This window comes from Tachypleus tridentatus, chromosome 2 (assembly GCF_004210375.1).
Source record: "Tachypleus tridentatus isolate NWPU-2018 chromosome 2, ASM421037v1, whole genome shotgun sequence".
Lineage (NCBI taxonomy): Eukaryota > Metazoa > Arthropoda > Merostomata > Xiphosura > Limulidae > Tachypleus > Tachypleus tridentatus.
In genome coordinates this window covers 89,134,208-89,156,593 of record NC_134826.1, presented here as the reverse complement: position 1 = coordinate 89,156,593, position 22,386 = coordinate 89,134,208, and the positions used below count along the sequence as shown (strand labels likewise).

General features: G+C 35.8%; 1 protein-coding gene, 1 non-coding gene and 1 pseudogene across 15 annotated transcripts in view; all 3 read left to right on the top strand.

Annotated features, from left to right (window-relative positions):
• Positions 1-1,144: 1,144 nt before the first annotated feature.
• Positions 1,145-1,218, top strand: TRNAI-GAU (transfer RNA isoleucine (anticodon GAU)). Its single transcript has one exon. It is a non-coding gene; the product is annotated as a tRNA-Ile (tRNA).
• Positions 1,219-5,532: 4,314 nt separating this feature from the next.
• Positions 5,533-21,789, top strand: LOC143244467 (serine/threonine-protein kinase SBK1 pseudogene; annotated as a pseudogene). 3 transcript variants are annotated; one of them, XR_013025093.1, is made up of 2 exons: positions 5,533-5,625; positions 18,763-21,789. The product of XR_013025093.1 is annotated as a serine/threonine-protein kinase SBK1 pseudogene, transcript variant X1 (transcript). The 3 variants fall into 3 exon arrangements; XR_013025094.1 differs by lacking the exon at positions 5,533-5,625 and adding an exon at positions 11,406-11,498; XR_013025095.1 differs by lacking the exon at positions 5,533-5,625 and adding an exon at positions 11,605-13,168.
• Positions 5,586-22,386, top strand: part of LOC143244468 (uncharacterized) — a 29,194-nt gene continuing 12,393 nt past the window's right edge. For 6 of the 11 annotated variants that reach the window (XR_013025099.1, XM_076489184.1, XM_076489183.1 and 3 more), the window contains exon 1: positions 5,586-5,726. Coding sequence is in view for 1 of the 11 variants with exons in the window: in XM_076489188.1 (XP_076345303.1) it covers positions 5,650-5,726 (77 nt within the window). In the remaining 10 variants the exon portion in view is untranslated. Of the gene's footprint in view, positions 5,727-17,972; positions 18,216-22,386 lie in introns of all 11 variants that reach the window. The other 5 variants (XM_076489185.1, XM_076489182.1, XM_076489180.1 and 2 more) reach the window with 3 other exon arrangements.

The window sequence follows — 22,386 nt, the reverse complement described above, 5'->3', positions numbered from 1 at the left end:
TTAACTGGCTCCCTCTAGCCTTCCATTGCCAAATTAGGGACGGCTAGCGCAAAAAACCCTCATATAGCTTTGCCCGATATTCAGAAACAAACAATATACCAGTTTTTATCTTAGCCAACACTTGTTTTAGTCTTTTTAACTATTAATGTCCCACGTGATCCAACTATCTTGCGAACTTCAATACGGCTAAAACTAAGGAAAATAAAATAACCCTGGGGAAATTAAACACTTGCACTTGTTATACCTATTTAAAAGAATCACACGAGGTGTTCTGCTTAAAATAATTTAAATTTTCGAACAGAGTTGAGTTCAATGAACAATGGAATTCTTGGTGAAATGGTGAATACAAGCATCGTCAACCAAATTTCCATAAAATTAGAATTAGCAATAAAATTGGCATTCAAAGTCGTTTGCAAGAAATTGGTCTGTATTGAAAATAAACTGCAAAATGAAAAGAGAGAAAAACAACAACATATGTATGTGGCTATGTGTTTAACTTCAGCAAAGGATAAAAATGAGAGAACGAAAATTGTAGGAGAGTTTGTGCATTTTTGGCAGAAACCATGATGATTTTAGGTAAAACATTGACAAAGTTTTTCTATTCTAGGAATAGAAATACTGTTAATATTGATGTTATTACGAAGCAGTATCACGAAATTCTGGTTCTTCGCATGATTTTCTTTGTTGAAAATTTATCACTGAGATAACAACCTAATACGTGTTGAAATAAATTGGGATATAAGAATAATTCTGCTGATAGGAGAACTATAATACTGCTATCCTAAAGATCCGATGTTAGTCCAATTAAAAATCTGTGATGCCAGTTGTAAAGCAATTTTACAGAAGAGAAACCATCTAAACTCTCATGTTTTTATATGTTTATGTATTTAGTTAATATAGTAGTTGTTAAACCGGATTTGTTCAAAACTTAAAGTTATTTAGGTAATGAAAAATATACAATTAAGCTTTAGCCTACAACCAAGAATATATAATATTTACAGGTGGCGAGCAGTGGAAACCGATAGGCCTAAAAATTAGAGAGAAATAACATTATCGAGTATTTGTACACAAAATAAAAAAATTAAAAAACTATGAAATATTTCTACAATTGTATATAAATATTAAGTATAGTTTCATTTTCAGTGGCCCGTTAGCTCAGTTGGTTAGAGCGTCGTGCTGATAACGCGAAGGTCGTGGGTTCGACCCCCATGCGGGCCATCTTCTTTTCTTAACTTTAAAATAAACCGTATAATTCTATTCAGACATAAATTTGATTGTGTAAAACTCTTCTTTTCCTGTTTTAATGCACTATTATGAATAATATTATTCAAATGTACAAATCGCCCGACCTGAATGTGGTTTGCAAAATATGAACAACACAGCGTCCTGACACTGTAAAATAAAGGTACAGCTCGCAAAGCAACCATTCAGCCTCGCTAATGACGCTTATCGCACCAGACATTTTCAAATCAGGATCGGTCCAATTAGTCACCTCGTAATACACAAAATCAATCGATGAGGACGGTCCTCTTCAATCATCAAAGACAAACAGCAATAAACAAATAAATCATGATGAAGATAAGTCCACTTGTCGAATATGCTAATTTTTCACCGGATTTGTTTATGTTTTTTTCATATGAGAAATATCCAGGTAAAGTTAAAGAATGGGACTGGTCCGTTAAGTTTGTTTGTTTCGAATTTCGCGCAAAACTACACAAGGGCTACCTGCGCTAGCCGTCCCTAATTTAGCAGTGTAAGACTAGAGGGAAGGCAGCTAGGCCAACTTTTGGGTTGCTCGTTTACCAATGAATAGTGGGATTGACCGACATATTATAACGCCCCTACGGCTGAAAGGACGAGCATGTTTGGTGCGATGGGGATTCGAACACACGACCCTCAGATTACGAGTCGAACACCTTAACCCACCTGTCCATGCCGAACTGTGGTCCGTCAATTCTTATTACAGAATTCTGAGTGCTTCGACTTTGACGTAGTTCGAGAAAGAAAAGTCTAGGAACAAAATGTAAAAAACACAAACTGAACAACATTGTTCTAATTTACAAACAAAATTAAAAACTCGTATGTATGGGAGGAAGAGATACGCATGTATTATAGTGTTTGTTTGTTTTTTTTTACTTTCTTAACAGTACATAAAGATATCTAATACGAATTAATTAATATTAAAAAGAGTACAATTATTTATTAAAAAATAACTAAAACATCACTCACAAAACTTTGAGTTTGAAAGAGTGAGAAAAAGCTAGCCAAGATATCTTGGTATTTTATATCAAATTGTATAAAATTACATTCGCAGGACATGTGTGCCACCTATATCACTATTAGTCAATTCCACTGAAACCTAAATAAGGTTATAATTTCGAGATATCACTTGTCCTGACATTAGAGAACTGAAATATCCACATTCTTGCATGACGTTCAATATTACAGCAAAACTACCCGTAAACAGAAAAAGAAGCAAAGCCAACTTGAACAAAATGAACCTTGCGTGTTTCTTGATTGTTACAGAATACGTATTATAAACATAAACTGATATGCCGCAACTCACGGTTAAGAATTGCATACATGTGTCTACGGTAAGTTCTAGGGGTTAACTTTGGCATTATATTAAAAGTGCTGTATTATTCAGATACGATATTAAAAAACAAATTCTGACTGTCTCAACGGATGTGTTGACAATGATTACTTTTCATTGCAGCAAGGGGCAGCCACACTGTTACACATTGTTAATATATTATCAACAGTGCAAAGGGATAAATGAATCACATTATAAAATGCAGAACTCTGTAGCTTTCTAAGCGTATCTACAATGTAGTATCTCCAGCGAATTGATAGGTGGTTATTCAAAAGCCTCCATATTTCAAACCCTGAGAAAACGTATATTGTTTCACAAAGTTTTATTTGTTTCTAGTTTTTACTAGGCCTATTTCTTAAAACCCAGATTATTTGGTAATTTGTAGCTCTTTTCTTTTATTGTTATCCTTGTAGCTTAGCTTCAGTTTTAAGGGCTCGCAACACTAAAATTCGGGTTTCGATACATGTGGTGGTCAGATGGCAGATAGCCTACTGTGTAGCTTTACGCTTAAGCCAAAAATGTGTCTACCTAATTATGGAGAAGGTGGTGTGGTGTTACCTGTCGAATATGTAAGGCAGGTCAGAGGTTTTCTTTGTTATTGTTGTTTTTTTTTTAAAAATGAAATAGTTGTCTATCTTTTTTTGAGCGGTAGTAAAGTAGCGTTATGTTTGAAATATTTAGACCATGACAAAAGATTCTTTCTAAAACTGTATTCAGAAGTATTGTAGCGCCATCTTTCGAACATTTATGGCTGTATTAAAACTTTCAGATGAAAATTGTTGATTTTGTGAATTTTGGAATAACCTGTTCCCTGATTGGACGTGTATTGCTTTGAAACGAAAATAACTAACCTGAAGGAAAAATAACATTCAAACTATGGAGCTAGTGGAAGCTACCTTATAGAAAATATTCTTTAGTTTGTTGATCGTTAAATATCAAGGATTAAACGTTAAAATAAATTAAGATCTACGTGTTTAGAAAAAACATACCCTTTATTCAAAACATACTGCTCCTTAGTGAATTGCTTTCATTTCTGTATTTTGCTTCTCTCTGAATGATCAATAGTTGTTTTACAATACTTGTGTCCATGACGACCTGATGAGCCCTAATTTTTAAGGGAATGCTTCGTCGTCACTGATTATAACGTCTTGAAGTCAAGAACAATCGAATAATATGTCTCAGGTCAAAAGGTTTGAATATGTATGCTAATTCAGAGAACGATGTAGAATAAAAAAAAATCAGTTTCTTGGTAGCGCCAGTGAGTGGGTTGTGGGTGAAACATGATACGGCTTATGCCAAGGCCGGAAAAAAACTCGCTGTAAAAAATTCAGGATTTGGGCCCTAGAAACCACTTTGAGTCGCTATATGATATTTGTCTCGTTCTTAATTTCATGACAATAGATGGTGTAATCAGGAAATAATAAAATAATGGCATTTTAGTTGGATAACTCGAAAACGTCTGCGGTTCTCTTATACATTTTAGAAAATTTTCAACTGAAAGATGTAAAAAGGGATTTAACACCTTATGTCTATATGCAATTTTGGCGAAAAATATCATTGTACAAAAAAAATCGTAATTGTTATACATCATTGTGTTGCTTCAGAGGAGTCCAAACATTTTAAATGCCACCATGACAAGAATAGACCGTTTGTAGTCAAAAGTCCGCCGATAGAGGTCGCAAAAGTTCTTACAAAAGCAATACGAAATTATAATTGTCTGATTTAATATTATAAAGACAATTTCAAACAACATATTAAAAGTAATTAATTCGTGTATTTATTTAATGATTAGATAAATACTCGAATTAATAATATTACAGCAACAAACACTTCAAACAGACGTAAACAGCTATAAATCAGTAATAAACTTTTTATGCTGATTACTTTGAATATTCATTCTCCTGTTGTATTTGTGATGTCATAAGTTACAATGTCATATCCTTTTAATGAGGCACAGACTTATTAAGGTAAATAAATATTCATAAACTTTGTTTTGTGTAGGCGTAAAGTTAATTATATTATTCAATCAAATTTCAAATTGTCTTAGTACTACAATGAATGATTGATCTAAAATATAAATTCATTTACATAAAATTGACTAGTAATTTAAGTGAAAATCTAATCTATATTTTGATAATTTTGTACTTTTCAAAGATAAGAAACGATTGTGCTGTGTAGGCCTAAACGAGAAGTTCTAACTCAGATGGTTTGTTAGCTGAATACATATCCTTTATGTTGTATGTATTTCTATAAGATATATCGGTATGTAGTGTTATATTTCTTATATGCTTATTATTATATAATATGTTTTCAAAATGTGTTTCTTTATTTTTATATTATATTAGGCCTACCTGTCTTCCACTTAATTGCCATGGACACTCAGAGGCCACACTGTGAACTAACAGGAAGGCGATCGGATGTCACAGCAAATAACCTGATGTGGCTTCGCTATAAACCATACATATCACGTGTTGTTTTTTTCCTTTTCAATTATCCCCCAATTGGACAGCAGTACGTTTACAGATTTACAAGGCTACAATCTAGGATTCGATTCCCTGTAATGGACACATCACATAACCGATTGTGCAACATTTTACTTAACAATATACTAACCAACATGTCAGTGGTCTATATGAAGTTAAATATAGATTATGCGTGTTTGAACACTTAGATAACACAAAGTTTCATATATTCTTACACAATACAGGAAAATATTTAAACAGCTTGGTTGTAATTGTTATACTTGGTTTGTAAAGATTGCACATGGATCATATATATCACTATATGATTAGAAGAATTACTGGAAGCTGTTTATGATTTTTTTTATCAGGTTCATTATTTTGTATAATTCAGTTTCTTAGGATGTGACGTCACTTTTTTGCACGTGCTACTCAGCGGAAGATAGTTCCCATCATTCCTACTATACTAGGCGCTCGCTGTGCTCCTCGTCATAGGCGGTAAGTGTACTAGTAGCTGGTGTGACAGCGACAGAAGCTGTTTCAGAAGGTTGAAAGACATACCTGGACTTACAGGTCTGTAAAAGGTAATAATGTATCATGACCTGTCGAGAAACTAGTAAAGTGTCTTTGACATCAAACTGGGAAGCCGTGTTATTCTCGCAGCCTAACTTTCGGTAAGACTAACGGGTTTTGGTGATGTCCATTTATCGAGGTTATATTTTGAGAATGGGAGAGAGGTTTATTTATCTTTTGAGCCCCTGGATACTTCATCTTTACATATATCAAGCTATACATATCTAGTTTGGCATGGATGTTTCTAGGTTATTTAACATGGATGTTCAGAAGTTATCTAACATGGACGTTCTAAGTAACTTAGGATGTTCCTAGTTCATATAACGTGGATGTTCTAAGCAAGTTAGAATATAACTAATTCATCTAACATGGATGTTCTAAGTAACTTAGGACGTTCCTTAGTTATTTAAACATTGATGTTCAACATGTTTGTTCCGATATTATTTAACTGTAGAGGATACCTAAGGCTAACTCCAACAAAGAGAAACATTACAATATAAGGGGAGGTTGGAAATAACGTCAGTAATAAGTGTTAACTGCGTTTAACTCTTAGGGTATGTGGTGGATTTAGAGCCACGTTAGAGTATGTGATAATGTAAGACCTTAGAAAGTATAATGTGTCTGTTGAATGTTGTATGTCAGAGGGGTGGATGGCCTGTTAAGTAAATAATTGTATAAGTCTATTTTTAACATCTTTTCTGAACAGAAACTTGAAGTTGCTGTCAGAAGGTGACAGAAACGACCCATAAGTGCTGTAAACGGGTTACACCTGAAACAATTTGTGGTGAACGTTTCAGATTCGTTTTTGTCCGCAGAAAATTTTGAAGATGTTTTTTAAATTTATTTTTTTTGTTTAATTTCGCGCAAAGCGACACGACGACCGTCTGCGCTAGCCGTCTCTAGTTTATCTGTGTAAAGCAGCTACTTATCACCACCCACTGCCAACTCTTGAGGTACTCTTTTACCAACAAACAGTGGGATTGACCGTAGAATTATAATGCCGCCATGGCTCAAAGGGGAAGTATATTTAATATGACGAGGATTCGAACCCCCGACCCTCAGATTGCTAGTCGAGTGTCCTAACCACCTGGCCTAACGTAGTTTCAAGCTGAAATTTTTAGACGCTGTTATCTGTATAGAACATCAACAGTAAAAAAAAAAAAAAGACAAGCTGTATAAAAGGTTTTAAAAAAGTGCCCAGAAACTTGTGTTTACGAACATAAATAAATAAAGTTCTTCTTTTGAAAGTAACCTTTAGAACTAGATATCGTGATATATATATATTTCATGATTGCATCACGAAATGGCTATTTACATATGTCACTGAGTGTTTTACAGACAGCTAAAAGTAGTTTATGTGGTTTACTTTGCACAACGTAACATCATAATTCAAGATAGTCTAGTTTCCGTGTGGAACTGACACGCTTCTCTCTCTCGTGCCTCGCGTCAGTTACGTGATTTATATATGAAAAGGTACCTCTTGTTGCCCTGAGTAATACTACGCAATACTCGATAATTTGTGAAAATGTCAAAGTTGAAACGAGAGCGTTTGATATAAGGTCAATAGGTTGTTTATAGGTCTTGTCTCGTGCTACTCACCACAATATATTAATATCTTATGTTCTGTGATTTTTCTAAACTGGCATATAAATTTGTTCCTCGTTGCAGAGCATTTGTCCCAATAACACGAAATATTTCTAAAATTCTAACACCGTAAAAGACGACAATTTACCATTGTATAAACTGATCTGATATTAGCTTTATTGTACTCGAAAGGATAACGATTCGGATTTTTTTTTCTTCCAATCGATCGGTAAAAAAACAGAGAATCTATAAAAACTGGCTTCTATACCAAATAGGAAAGAATTACTTTATTCTAACTCCCATAATCTCACCACGGGTAAGAAATGCCATAAATTCTAATAATCTAATGCATAAAGTCTATGAAGATCAAAGTAACTTCAGTGGTCGTATAAACTTTCCATATAGAAAACGTTTCATATATCACCACAGCTTCTGGTGTTTGCGTTAGCTGAACGGAACGACAAACGCGTTGTGATTGGAAGTGGTCATTTTCAAACATTCAGTAGCGCGTCAAAGAACATTCTAACGTGGGTTGCTAGGAAACGGAATTAAGCTTGTGTTTGGTTCTGCTGCTGTAAATGAACCGTAAACTCTGTGCACAATAACTTAATTTCTCTATGTTTGCATACAAATTAAATCGAATTTGCTCTTGCATATTATTTACTTGTTTAAGTGAAACTTCAAATATTTTTTTCTTGAATTTTAATATCTGTTTAACCAAGTATTTCCTTTGTTTCATGCGCATATTTTTTTTTCAGTCTGAAAGTTAAATGGAAAAATCAGAGTTCACTTCAGAAAATAGTTGTTTCTAAACATTTATCAAAACATGTGAAACAAAGGTGTTGCGGCCACCAACAAATGTGTATGCGCAGTTTAGTGTTATGTAAATTTCTTTTAATCTGAGCCGATTGTACCAGCAGCTACCTGGTACAATCTACCTGGTAAGATTTATAGAGGTCAAAGGTTGCCTTCAACCGCTACAATAATTTATCTTCAATGAGGGTAACTAGTCATCATAATCCTTTAATCATTATCCTTTGACATCATTATCATGTCAAAGGTTAAAGAGAACAACATTCGCGTACTACTGGAACATGTTTTAACCTCGCAATTGTAATATAGACAATTCTGACTTTAGAAAAGTCGTGAAAAACCCAGAAAAAACGAAGCTGTCAATATCACTGTTTGAGACCTGTAAGAAGTTATCTTTGTATCAAATTTCTTGCAAGTTGGTTAACATTCACGCAGATAATTCATGAAAATCCCAAGTTACATTTTGATCGTTCAAACATTGAGCAAAAGGCAAAAAATTCTGATATTGTCTCTATATCTCTGTTACGGTCTATTGGACCAATACATAAAACTATCATGTTTCAAGTCAACCTGTCGAGAAACGAATAAATGTTTCTTGTTTTTTTGAAAAGTGTTTGGAAGAAGAAATAACAACAGAAAACCGGTATCTTTCTTTGTGGAGATATCAAATGGTATTAGATAAAATAGGACAGTACACACTGAGCTGTATTCAGGCACGTATCTTTTCATATTAGCAACATTGGACAGTGTTTTTTGATGACGTGAAAGCCACTTGGAATAAAAATGTATATCAGAACGGCTGGTATGGGTATTATCACTTTTATTGATAAGCTGGGAACAATGTTTCGACCTTCCTAGGTCTTCAGGTTAACACTCCTACGAAAAGACGTTTCTAGTCCTGATTTCTCCAAGCCCGTTCCCCTGGCTGTGGTTTCGCTAGATAGTAGATAGGGACAGTGGGAATCTCGTTAATCCATTCATTAATGGATTTAAATGGCAATTTCATTTAAATACAAAATTATTAGCCTAATATTAATAACCTTTCAAGTTGCTCTGAGGCCTATTAGGCCCCACTTTTCGTAGGAGTGTTAAGAAAGGTCGAAACGTTGTTTTCTGCTTATCAATAAAAGTGATAATACCCATATCAGCCGTTCTGAGATATACTGGACAGTATATAGTGATCTCTTTACGAAGCAACCATAACTACGTGTATCCAGACACGTATCTATTCACATTAGCTATATTAGGACAATGTATACTGATTTCTTTACGTAGCAACCATAACTACATATCTAGGGCAGTATACGTTGAGCTGTTTGTTCGGCGTTTCTTTGTTTTTGTTTTACGAAAAAATTGTTTGTTGCGAATACGACATTAGCTGTTGATGATACTAATAGAATTGCGTGTATTAGATTTAGTTTGTCACTTGAATCATACTGTGCATGGTGGCTCGGTGATAAGTTTTAAAGCTAAAAACGCTATAAATCGGGTGTCAGTACCTGTGGTTCGCATGGCACATATAGCCTATTACCATGAACAAAAAACAAAAACCGCCATTGTTCTAGCATAACCGTGCCTAAGTTACAGCTGTAGACCCAGTAGAAACCAAATATCCATCTCTTGAAGTGACTACTCTCACTGACGAGTCGGATTGACTATCACTCTTATAATGCAGCCGTATTTGAAAGCGCGACGTGATTTGGTAACACTACATCTCCAATCTGACACTGTCAAGCTTCCAGACCGATACGCTATTCTATAGTCCCATATCAGGTCTTCACTCTAATATACTACCTGCTAGCCCCATGTTAGGTCTTCACTTCTATACGCTATCCTCTAGTGACTCTAGTCCCATGTCAGGTCTTCACTTCTATACACTACTTGCTAGGTCACGTTTTCCTAAGATTCACCATATTAATAACTTACTTCGTTAATTGTTATTTTCGTTAATGTAATACTTCAACAGATTTAAGACACCACAGAAGTAGCTCTCTATGTTCAAGTGTACTAATAACGTTGTATCACTTTTCGTAGGTCGCTATTTTCTATCCTAAGTGAAATCCAACGGTCCTCCGTTTCAGAAAGGGCTTTTTGCGAATACCTTAAGTTAACACATTAATAAAAAGAAGGTAGTTATTAACAGTGCTCAGCGCTTACTCGTGGGCTACTCTAATTGAATAGTGGTACTTGACTGTTGCCCTTATAATGCACCAACGGCCCAACAGTTCGGATCACGTTTTGGCGGTTAACGGAAAAGAGAAAACAAACGTTCCTTATTTGAAAAACATTATCCGATTCGCTAAGAATTTTTTTTTTATCACAATAAAGCTGTGTAATAACGCACGCTCTTGCTCCCGGGTTTTATGTATATCAGGCCAGTTTTCACTGGAGTAAATAAATTATAATAGGAATCGTGCAGTCCTTATACATACAGCTGACTTCCTATGATTACCTTAAACATACGAAACGTAAAAGGAAAAGAAAAAACACCCTGTAAGAAGAATAAAGTGGAGAATAGCTAAAACAATGAAAACGTAACTGTGTTCATGACGAGTTTAGTAGATTGGGAAAATACACGCACAGCGAAAACAATGAAAACATAACTGTGTTCATGATGAGTTTAGTAGATTGGGAAAATACACGCACAGCGAAAACAATGAAAACGTAACTGTGTTCATGACGAGTTTAGTAGATTGGGAAAATACACGCACAGCGAAAACAATGAAAACGTAACTGTGTTCATGACGAGTTTAGTAGATTGGGAAAATACACGCACAGAAACACAGTTACAGAAAGGAATGCAAAGAATGGTCGATACACAATTGAAGAAAGAGTTTCGTGTAAAAAGACTGATAAAAATAGAAATTAATCTGGCCATTCAACCAGTGGGAAAGGTATAGATTGGTTAATAAATAAAGTCATAAAGGAAGACGGAGAAGAAATAATCAAAGTACAAGGGTTGTTGTATATTAGATATTTTTGTTGCTTTAGGGCAAAGCTGCACAATGATATATTTACGTTCTGTCCTCCTCGGGGAATCGAACCCCGAATTTTGGAGTTGTAAGTCCGAAAACTGAACACTGGCTCACCAGGGGACCGATCTAATATGAATCGTGATCTATTTTAGTAGACTATGGATCACCTGAGTCTAAGTGTTAATTGGTAACTTATCCTATATATAGTTAGTTAATTTTTATTATCCACAACTAGTTAGTAATTAGTTTTATTTATACAGAAGCTGGGTGTGTAATAATCAGAGTAAGAAGGGCTGAGTATATGATTGATAGACGGACAAAGAGTTTCGTGTGAAGAGACATATAAATAGGCAGACAAAAATAGAAGTAAAGTGAGTGTATAGCCAGTAGAGAAAGCTAACACTCCCTGGAACCACTTGAGAGCCATCCAAAACATTCAGTTGTCGGATTTTGTCGCAACCGTATACTCTCGACCACAGAGAAAACCTTCCAGCAGAAAGGGTAAGGCCTAACCTTTTTTCTTTATCCAGTCAACTCTCCGAAAGGTAGCACGAGATACTAAAGTAAAACTATTTTCGGTTGTATTTGTGACGCCTCTTTTAGTAAAGAGAAAACACTGCTGCCGCCACCATGTGTGAAATTGAAGGCTCATTCGTGTTCACAGTTTTGGATGTTAATTTTTCTGGCGGTGAAACTTTATTTTTAGCATTTTCTTCAGACGAGCCAGACGTTTCCCAACAAGTGGAAGGCCACGACTGTCACCATGCGATTTGTTAACATTAAAAGTTAAAATTCCAAAGATGGTCTTCGTGTGAGAGTATAGCTGTGGTGACGGACGGTTTGAAAGAGAGAAATGTGATTGATTTTTTTTTAATTACGTAATCAGGTCGGTTATTTTAAATGTTTTGGCGATAAGACGATTCATCATTAATTTACGATAAGCATTGATCAATGTAGATTTACATCTTGCAATATTATGATATAAATAACCTCTCCACCGCTACTGATCTCGACAGCGCTGGATGTCATCTGTGCAGTGAAATTCAGTGTGTGTTTGTGTTACGTAACTCCTTCTAAACCGTTGTCGCACTGACTTGTAAGTGATTCCAAACGAGTTATGCCGAGATGTACACCAAAGTAAAACTTTTCGCCAAACCCTTTAGGAAACACGGGGATTTCGTGAAGAATAAAAAAAACTTGTAAGAGGATTCCTCGGAAATGGTATTGATTGACATTAGAGCACGTAAATAAGTAGGCTTACTAATTACCGTTCGTAACTTGGTTAAAGAAACTAAATTTGCATTAGAACGGAAACGAACATTAGGAAAAGTGAAAAACGTTCAAGCATTAGATTTGTATTGTAGCGGCTCTGTAAACGTTAGCCAGAAGGTCAAGGGTTCGACACTAGCAGGTATATGTGTCTGTTTGGAATTAAAAGTCTTGATACTTACAATTACGCTATCTGGAGGTAACTAGAGAGAGATTCGCACGTTATGTGGATCTAGTGCAGTGGAATGGCGCCACAATCAGTATTATTAATCTTTATGCAATGTTGCTAGTGTTAATTTAGGGTTGGAGTAATATGTCACAGAGATTGATATACAGTGTAGAATCAACGAACAGAACATTTTGAACATGGAAGTCTCGTCTCCAGTATTTTCCATTGAAGTTGAAAAACTGGCAAGCAGAGCGTTTAAGAATGTAATAGATTTCGAGCTATTTCTGAGAACGTGAAGGTCATACTTACGAAAGAGGACCTTCTAACTCCAAAAGCCATTGTGTTGAAGTTGGGCATATTGCACGGAAAGGTTAACAAAATACTAAAAGTTAATGAAGGATAGAAACCAACCATTTCTCGAGAAACACTTGAAAATCAATTTTTGAATTCACCATAAATATTTCAGAAGTAATCCCAATCGAAAATCTAACTGTCATGTCCACCGGTCGATTTTGAATGGACTTTTCATGCCAATGTAATTATTTCGTTATCCTGGACGCTGACGTGTACGTACAGAAGAAAGCCTGTGAAACGTTTGACAAGAAGTGGTGTCTAAGACAGACCCATCTTCTTTCCAGTTTTATTATTTTGGAAAGACAATTCTAAGAAAAACAGTATTTTGACTCAGCAACCCATACCTTGATGCAATCTTGACTATTTTTCAACCTACTGAGTAAATAAGTCAAATACATCACATTCCTCACAGTATATCAACAATATTAGTTAAACTGAATGTTTTATGTTATTGAAGATACTTGTAATTGTTAAGTAATGAGATAATGGTCTGTATGAGAGGCTGCTTTGAGTAGATCCTAAGCTAACCTCTTGTCTTAACAAATCACTTTTGTCTTGGAAGACGCATGGCGATTTTTCTAGGTATTTTTAAAGAAAATAAGTACGTCTTACGAGGCGTGAAATACGGTAATTGAACACATATTCGGTACATTCTGTCACTCCTACTTATAAGAAATGTTTAGCTAGACTTATAAATTATCTGTGGAATACCTTATCTATTGTAAATACGTGTATTATAATGATTATAAGTTGTCAGGTGAATACTGAGAACTGATTAAGGATATTACGTCGTAATCTACTTCTAGCTAAAATGTACATTATATTAAACCAAACTTGCCACGTTCGTTATAATAAAATGTGGTTTAAATATATTCTAATCCAGTATCTTACTCTTAAGGTTAACCATAGGTAAATATTCCTAAAATAAATATATTTGAACATCAGCCCTAGGCACAGCTATCTTCTTACACGTAACCCTTCCCCAGGTTTCGATACCTGTGAAGGGCAGATCACAAATAACAAACACGCTTTGCACTTAACGATAGCCAAATCAAACTTCACGGATTTCCGAAGGAATGTAATAGGTTTCGTTACCTCTTGTATGTTTGACCTTTGAACTGTGTTTGGGTATACGCGCTTGAAATTTCTTTAATTCAAAGTTTTGAAAGTGGTACAGCTTTGAGGTGGATTTCACAGGAAGTTCGTTTTGCTCTTTAAATATCGTCCGTGGTCGCTCATATATGAAAGGTTAGGATAACTTGTTCTCTCTCTTCTTTTTGTTTCTTGCGTCTTCATCCTCTCTCCGAGCTATCAAAAGTCTTTGGATCTTCTCCAAGCATGTTATCGTAAAAGTCAACCCGCTGAACCCTCGTGCAATTAGTTGTCCCCCCCCGAAATTAGGATACTTGTTTAAATTCATTTCATTGTAGAAACAGTGGGTGTTAAGTTATGATACTCTCAGAATCTTTAAAATATCTTATCCTTTAGGTAATAAAAGCTCTGAAGAATCCTAGTTTAACACGCCCGTGTTGTCATCATTGTGGTCCAAACTTTACTTGATTCAGAATAGTAAACTAATTCCTGTTTGGATTTGTATATATATATACATATGAACATGTTTCACATTAATGTATGGAGTTGGTGTTAGATACAAGTACTGTGACATTTGATTCTTGTTTGCACTGGTCATCTCAAATTTTGAGTGGCAAACTAGAGGGTATGTTTTCTTATAGCAAAGCCACCGAGGGGAATCAAACCCCTGATTTTAGAGTTGTAAATCCGGTAAACTAGAGGCAAAGCAAAGTATAATGCGCAACTGATTTGAATTTTTTGGCTATAATATGGTGCGAACCTCGGACCAACACTCTGACACACTAACTATTGCTTGATATAATAATGTATATATGTTGTGCTCTTCTTCTATAGAATATATTAAAGGACCAAATAAGACCTACGTTTAGAAATACAATAAACTATTTTATACTTATTTATATAATATAATAATTTATTCATTAAACTCCTTTAGTCTAAATTCGACTTCATTTTAAAATGTAAAAGACTGAAAAATGGTCATAATTTATTTACAGTTAATGTGTTTGTTTGGAGCCACAAGGTTAGCGAGCCGAATTATAACTATTATTTGTTGCAAATAAAACGCCTGTTCTCATTGCTATAAATTATTTGTGATATTTGAAACTCTTTATTATTTGTTGTAACGTTTACTGCTTTTATGGTAATACTTGTTGTTGTTATGGCAATGTTTGTTATTGTTATGATAATGTTTGTTGTTATTATGGCAATATTTATTGTTGTTATGGTAATATTTGTTGTTGTTTTGGCAATATTTGTTGTTATTGTAATGTTTACACTTTTCATGGTAATAATTTTGTTGTTGTTATGGCAATGCTTGTTGTTGTAGTAATGTTGCTGTTCTTATGGTTATGTTTGCTATTTTTATGGTATTATTTGTTGTTGTTATAGTAACGTTTGTTGTTGCGAAGCTTAACATGCTTAATTACAACTTAATGTCATTTGCTTGGCATGACATGACAACAATGGACCATGTTGTCCTTCAACCATGTTTTTAAAAAAAGTAAAACCATAAACTCATTCTTTATCTTTCAGGAAACTATGTATTCACTTTTTAAAGCGCTTTAAACTGTTTAATTGTTTGTTTGTTTTGGAATTTCGTACAAAGCTACCTGTGTTAGCCGTCCCTAATTTAGTAGTGTAAGACGAGAGGGAAGGCAGCTAGTCATCACCACCCACCGCCAACTCTTGGGCTACTCTTTTACCAACGAATAGTGGGATTGACCGTCACATTATAACGCCTCCACGGCTGGGAGGGCGAGCATGTTTGGCGCGACTCGGCCGCGAACCCGCGACCCTCAGATTACGAAGTGCACACCTTAACGCGCTAGACCATGCCGGGCCCAAACTATTTAATACTATCGAATGCCACTCCATCCCTAAATGGATCTTTGTTAAAAAAATAAAACTTTTAGGTTTTAACGGCATGGAACGAAGTCTGTCTTATCATTATATTATATTTAGAGTATGACATAAAGATATCAGAAGTCTTTATCCTGTAGATTTCCAGAAAAATTTCTCGATAGACAACAAGTTAAAGGATCTTAAACTGTCCCCATAAGATATCCCTTTTATCGTTTTTATTACATTCCCCACCGAAGGTTCTATTTCCACCCCTGTGTGTTTGTTTGTCATCAATATTTGGACGAAAGTTGGTGTATGTACATTTCAACTATGACCCAACATAAAAGTGGTTAGTTTTTGGAAGTTCAAAATCACAGAAAGGTCATGAATGTTCATAAGATCCCCATCTGTTAATACGGGGATCGCTTTTCACATTATTTTTGCTATGTGCCTCAGTCTGAAATAGACGGATCTTGATAAAACTTGGTGGGCATTGTCTTGCTAAACATGGTCCGTGTTCGTTAATAACAACAGGCCATATGAACGTATTTTCATATTTTTTAAGAGCCGAATACGATCGACTTTGCGTGGTGGAGGTATACGCTCTAATGAGTGCTTTCTAGTTTTAGACAAGAAAACCAAAATTGGACACAATATCCCAAGTTAGGTCTAACTAGTGATTTTTTTAATATAGGTAATTACGTTTCTTTGATTTGAAATATATACGTTTATAGCCACGCCCTAAAATTTTATTAGTTTTATTTCTATCCATTTCTGGTCCCGGCATGGCCAAGTGTGTTAAGGCGTTCCACTCGTAATCCGAGGGACGCGGGTTTGAATCCCGCTCGCACCGAACATGCTTGCCCTTTCAGCCGTTGGGGCGTTATAAAATACGGTCAACCCCACTATTCGTTGGTAAAAGAGTAGCCCAAGAGTTGGCGGTGGGTGATGATGACTAGCTGCCTTTACTCTAGTTTTACACTGCTAAATTAGGGACGGCTAACGCAGATAACCCTCAAGTAGCTTTGCCCGAAATTCAAAAACAAACTATCCATTTCTTTTCTCCCACCCAATCACCGTGTAACTTCTTCCCTACCTCCCTCTTCCCCATTACACTTTATAAGAATTTCTTTCACTGGTTTGTAAACTCAAGGGAAGCAAACAAAAGCAACGTCTGTAATTCAAACAAACATAGGACATCCACTCACTGTCTATAGACCTAATAAAACTAATGTTAACTTTCTTTGTTAACCTGAAGATGACCTAAGAAGATTGAGACGTTGTTTTTTACTTTATTTTAATAAAAGTTTTGATACCAACACCAGCCGTCTTGAGGTACGTTTTTACTTCAAGAAGGTTTCTGGTCACCACAAAAGGCCTAACAAAAATGAAGGAGATAAGATTGCGTGTCCAACTGTAAAACCCCAGAGAAACAATGCCCCTGTCCCTGGTGTTTTACACATTATTAATCTCCGAGCTCTTCTACGTGCCACTAATAGATTAATACTTAAAACCTGTCAGGTCAATGCTCAGGGTCAGAAAAATTTCTGAAGCATTCTCTTGTAAAAAACACGCGAGAAGAAATCTTTTAACAAATCAACCTCGCCTGGCTTGTCTTAGATTGCTAAATTAGGGACGGCTAGCGCAGATAGCCCTCGTGTAGCTTTGCGCGAAATTCGAAACAAACAAATCAACCATCTTAAGGTTAACATCTACACTAAAAGCAATGTAACCAGTATTTCTTAAGCGTCCAATACCCATTTAACTTTTTTTTTCCAAACATTAGATTTGCTACTTTGGAGAATTTCACCCTTCTTTAGCAAATCTAGCGTGAAACGGGGCCTGGCATGGCCTAGCGCGTTAAGGCGTGCGCTTCGTAATCTGAGGGTCGCGGGTTCGCGCCCGAGTCGCGCCAAACATGCTCGCCCTCTCAGCCGTGGGAGCGTTATAATGTGACGGTCAATCCCACTTTTCGTTGGTAAAAGAGTAGCCCAAGAGTTGGCGGTGGGTGGTGATGACTAGCTGCCTTCCCTCTAGTCTTACACTGCTAAATTAGGGACGGCTAGCACAGATAGCCCTCGAGTAGCTTTGTGCGAAATTCTAAAAAAACAAACAAACAAACTAGCGTGAAACGTACGAACTTAATTACAATTAAAGTTTGCTTTTCATATAACTCTTACGAACTAAATTACAGTAAATGTTTACTGTTGGTATAAGTCTCACGAACTTAAGTATAATTATTTTGTTAGATGTTGCTAGGAAATTAATATATTTGGTGTTGCCAAGAGATATGAAAGCACTGTTTTGAAAGTCGTTGGTCTTCACACAATTAAGACTACATCAAAGGAGAACCCTGTATCCCTTGAAGAAATAAAGACGGTAGGAGATTCGTGTCAAGTGAAAGATGAGAGTGTATACTAAAATTTAATTTATCCTTCAAGTATTCTTTTCTTCTGGAGAAAAAATCCAATTCTCTAATATTTCAATTCTAGGTAAGTCATTTTTTAATACGTAGAGCTCTTTAATCACTTGCTTGTTAATAACTATTGTTTATAATCTCTTAGTCCAGATAACGCTTCACCACACTTCACTTAATGTTCTTCTGGTTTGTTTTGAATTTCGCGCAGAGTTACTCGAGGGCTACCTGCGCTAGCCGTCCCTAATTTAGCAGTGTAAGACTAGAGGAAAGGCAGCTAATCATCACCACCCACCGCCAACTCTTGGATTGTTCTTTTATCAACGAATAGTGGGATTGACCGTAAAATTATAGCGCCCCAACGACTGAAAGGGCGAGCATGTTTGGTGCGAGCGGGGATTTGAACCCGCGACCCCCTCATTACGAGTCGAGTAATCTCTTCTGTTTCACACAGCACTTCACAATATTTCCCACTTCCCACTGCACCTTAGGTTATTCTGTTTCACACAGCACTTTTCCATCTTCCCAGTATTTAGATAAAAATATTTGTTTTGGGTATCTTAAGATTTTTCTTTAATTAAAAATACTGTGACGATTGGCAAAATAAACATCTTATATTTCAGGTACTCATATACAGACAACGCAGGGTGGCTTCATCTGATGGAGGTATGAATACTAAACGAACTTGCTCTATCACTAAAATTCGGAACATTCAGCCTCAAAAGATTGTGCTAGATGAACATTATGACATAATTAAAGAGATCGGATCAGGAGATTATGGTAAGGTTATGTTGGCTATTTATAAGATCACTGGCAAAGAGGTGGCGTTAAAGGCGGTCCCGAAACTGACAACCACCCTAAAAGAATTCCAGACAGAATTCCACTACAGTTACTTTTTATCCCCACATATGAGCATTCTCGATACTTACGACGTAGCATTCGAAACGGCTGATCATTACATTTTTGCCCAAGAGGTGGCATTACTTGGTGATATGTGGCAGATGATCGAACAACAAAATGGTATGGACGAATTCGATGTGAAAATCATAATTAGACAAGTAACGTCGGCATTGGAATTTATGCACAGCAAAAACCTGGTACATCGCGACTTTCGAGCAGAAAATATTCTAATATTCCAACCGGACTACTCCAGGGTCAAGCTTACAGACTTCGGGCTAACAAGAGTTGCTGGAACATTAGTTAAGAAACGCACGCGATCTCTGCCAACCTGTCCACCTGAAATATGGGAAGCTGTTCATTTAGAGGGTTACAACGTGGAGATTGGCTCCGACGTATGGCAGATGGGCATGCTTATATTTGCCGCGTTAGTGGCTAACTTTCCCTGGGAGAAAGCTGACATCACAGATCCTTATTTCACGGAATTCGTCCAATGGCAGAAATGGAAAAGCACTCGAACCCCGAAAGAGTTCAGACGTTTCTCTCCAAGATTTTTGTGCCTTGTGCGGAAACTGATGGACCCTAAGCCCTCAAAAAGATACCCCATCAAGGAAGTATACAAGTACCTAAAAGACAGGTGGCTATTCTCACGAAGCTCTCGGGCTAGCACCATCAGCAAGCCACCAGAACAAAGCTGTCTCCGACAGGAACGTCTTGGGACGCTTCTCTCTACTTACAACCTGGATACGAGAGTAGAGACAAGCTACAAGGACCATCGGATCAACAACTGGGTTTTAAGTAACTACGACGACTCGGAATAGGTGGTGTAAATTGAAAGTTGTACAAATTAGTTACAGTTTGTTGCTTGTTGTTTGAACGAGTGTGTTAATTCTAGACAAACAATTTTCACGGAAAAAACTGCAAAATGTTTTGATAGTCAGCTACAAAGACGCAAACTAATTCGATATTGAATATTAAAACCCCAAAGCACATGCAGCGTAACAATACTAGAACCATTGTTTGTCATCATCTGTAACTTAAACATAGCAGCGGAAATGTTGTTTGTACTAGTATGTAACATTGCATAAGCTATGACACCGAAGCTGGCGAGAAACACGGTTGTTTCTTTGATATATTTTAAAACGCTTTCATTCATCTGAACTGACCCAATACTGAACCCCCTTCCCCTGTATAAATACACGTTTACTTTTTTTATTCCTTCACATGCCACCATATTTACCACACACGAATGATAACTTGAATGTGTATTATATAACTAGAGATGTTAATTAAATGGTCCTATGAAAACCCGTAGTGGGCATGTTAACATTAGTGTAATTGTTATTTTTCAGCACAGAATTACATTAAAATTTTCAATATTAAAGCCAATTTCAAAACAAATTTGCTCTTCCAGTCGATGATAGACTTCGTTAAAGGTTTATTCAGAACACACTTAACATTATTTTATATTTTAGGCGAAACCATTTCTTTCAGACGTGTTTGGGTCCTCTAAAGTTTACGAACGGGTAAATAAACATAAGTTCTATTTTATAATATACATATTTATACAACCATAGGTTCTTATGGATTAATCTATCCGTTCTTTAATAATAGATGATAAAGTTGACTGTAATTAACTCTAATTTTCCACACTTTTATAGAATCTGAATACATCAAGCATAGCTATTATTCTATTTTTTCTCTCTGCTACTAGAGGGCATCAGGAAATTAAAATTACTATATATGTTTGTTCTTAAGAGCAAAGTTACACAATAGCCTATCTACGCCAACTACGTGAATGGAAACCAGACTTTTAAGAGTTAAAAGCTCTAATATTTACCAGTGAGCCAGCCAACAGAAGGCTACTATTTATGAGAAAATGAAAACTTCTTCAAAAGGAGAAAAACTAGCTAAAGTTCATTTAACTTTCTTACGAAATTCTCCGAAAGAAATATACTTGTTAATGTGAAGTTTCATTTTAATGTAACGAGTTCAATATATGGACCGAATTTTCCAAAACCTTTTCGGGCCTTGTTTTTTTTCTTAATTATTTCGACACGATATCGCACAGAATATCAGCATGAGATCGGCAACGCCATCTCGAAATCAAGAGAAACGACATTAGAAGTTTATAAAAATTCGATTCACGCGGCTGGTAGTAATTTTAATCTCGGAATATTCTTTCCATATAAAGAATTAAAGAGAAAGGAAGACGGAGGGTAATAGCATAACGTTTATATCTTCGAAAATAGGTGATTAGGCTTACTAAAGTTTACCCAAGTTCTAAATGGTTTCTGCCCCTTAATCCGTGTACTGTAGCACCAGAGGCCGCTCTATTATGAGCAAAGAGGGAGAGGAAAATTACAGCAGTTCTAAACAAGTTGTTTATTCGATATGAGTTACACAATAGGTAATTTTGGTTTACCTGCCAAAATTTTCTGTGACATCATCGCATGACGTCATTCTTACCACGTCATTAAAATAGGGAAAAAAAATTAAATAAATTAGAATGCATAAATATCTAAGCACAACTTGCAAAGAATTTGTCGTTAAGCTACATACCAAAGTTGTTTCTTTAAAAGCATCACACATCAATAGAGAATATTTTCAAACAGTAAGTTAGTCTGAGAAAAATGTTTGATATATACGATATAAGTACATAATTGTTTAGTATCTATGTGGTTGTGTTTTAGGTATTATTGAACATACATTCGTATGAAGAATTCGAAACAATAAAATGGCATCGAAATTTGTGAAATGTCATATATTTGTTATTCAGTAGAATCAGTACATTGTACAAAGACATAAGAAATTCATGAATCTAAAGAGGTCAATTAATGATCTCACTACGATGGATTTTTATAATTACAAAAACGAAAAAAATAAACAAAAACTATAAATGTTCGTTCGTTTTTAAGCACAAAGCTACACAATGGTCTATCCGTGTGTGTGTCCACCACAGTTATCGAAAGCCGATGTTTTGTGTTATAAGTATTCAGACTTTGCACTGAGTGAGAAGTATTACTGATGTAAGTAATTGTAAATCATCATCACCACAGTAACATAAATAAAACAATGAAGAAATTGAGTGAAAATAATCGAATTGAGATATTTTTTGTACTAATTATGGCACTCGCCTTCCTAATCCCCGTTGCACGGCGTATGTCTGCGGGTTTCGATACAAGTGAGGGCAAAGCACAGATAGCCCATTATGTAGCTTTGTGCTTAAAAAAAGCACAACAGTGCTTTGTTTTCAAGAAATAGTATTGTTTGAAACATCACCTTGTGAATATATTTCTTAAAAAGTAATTTTGTAACTTTTTAGACACATTATGAAGATTTGCGGACCT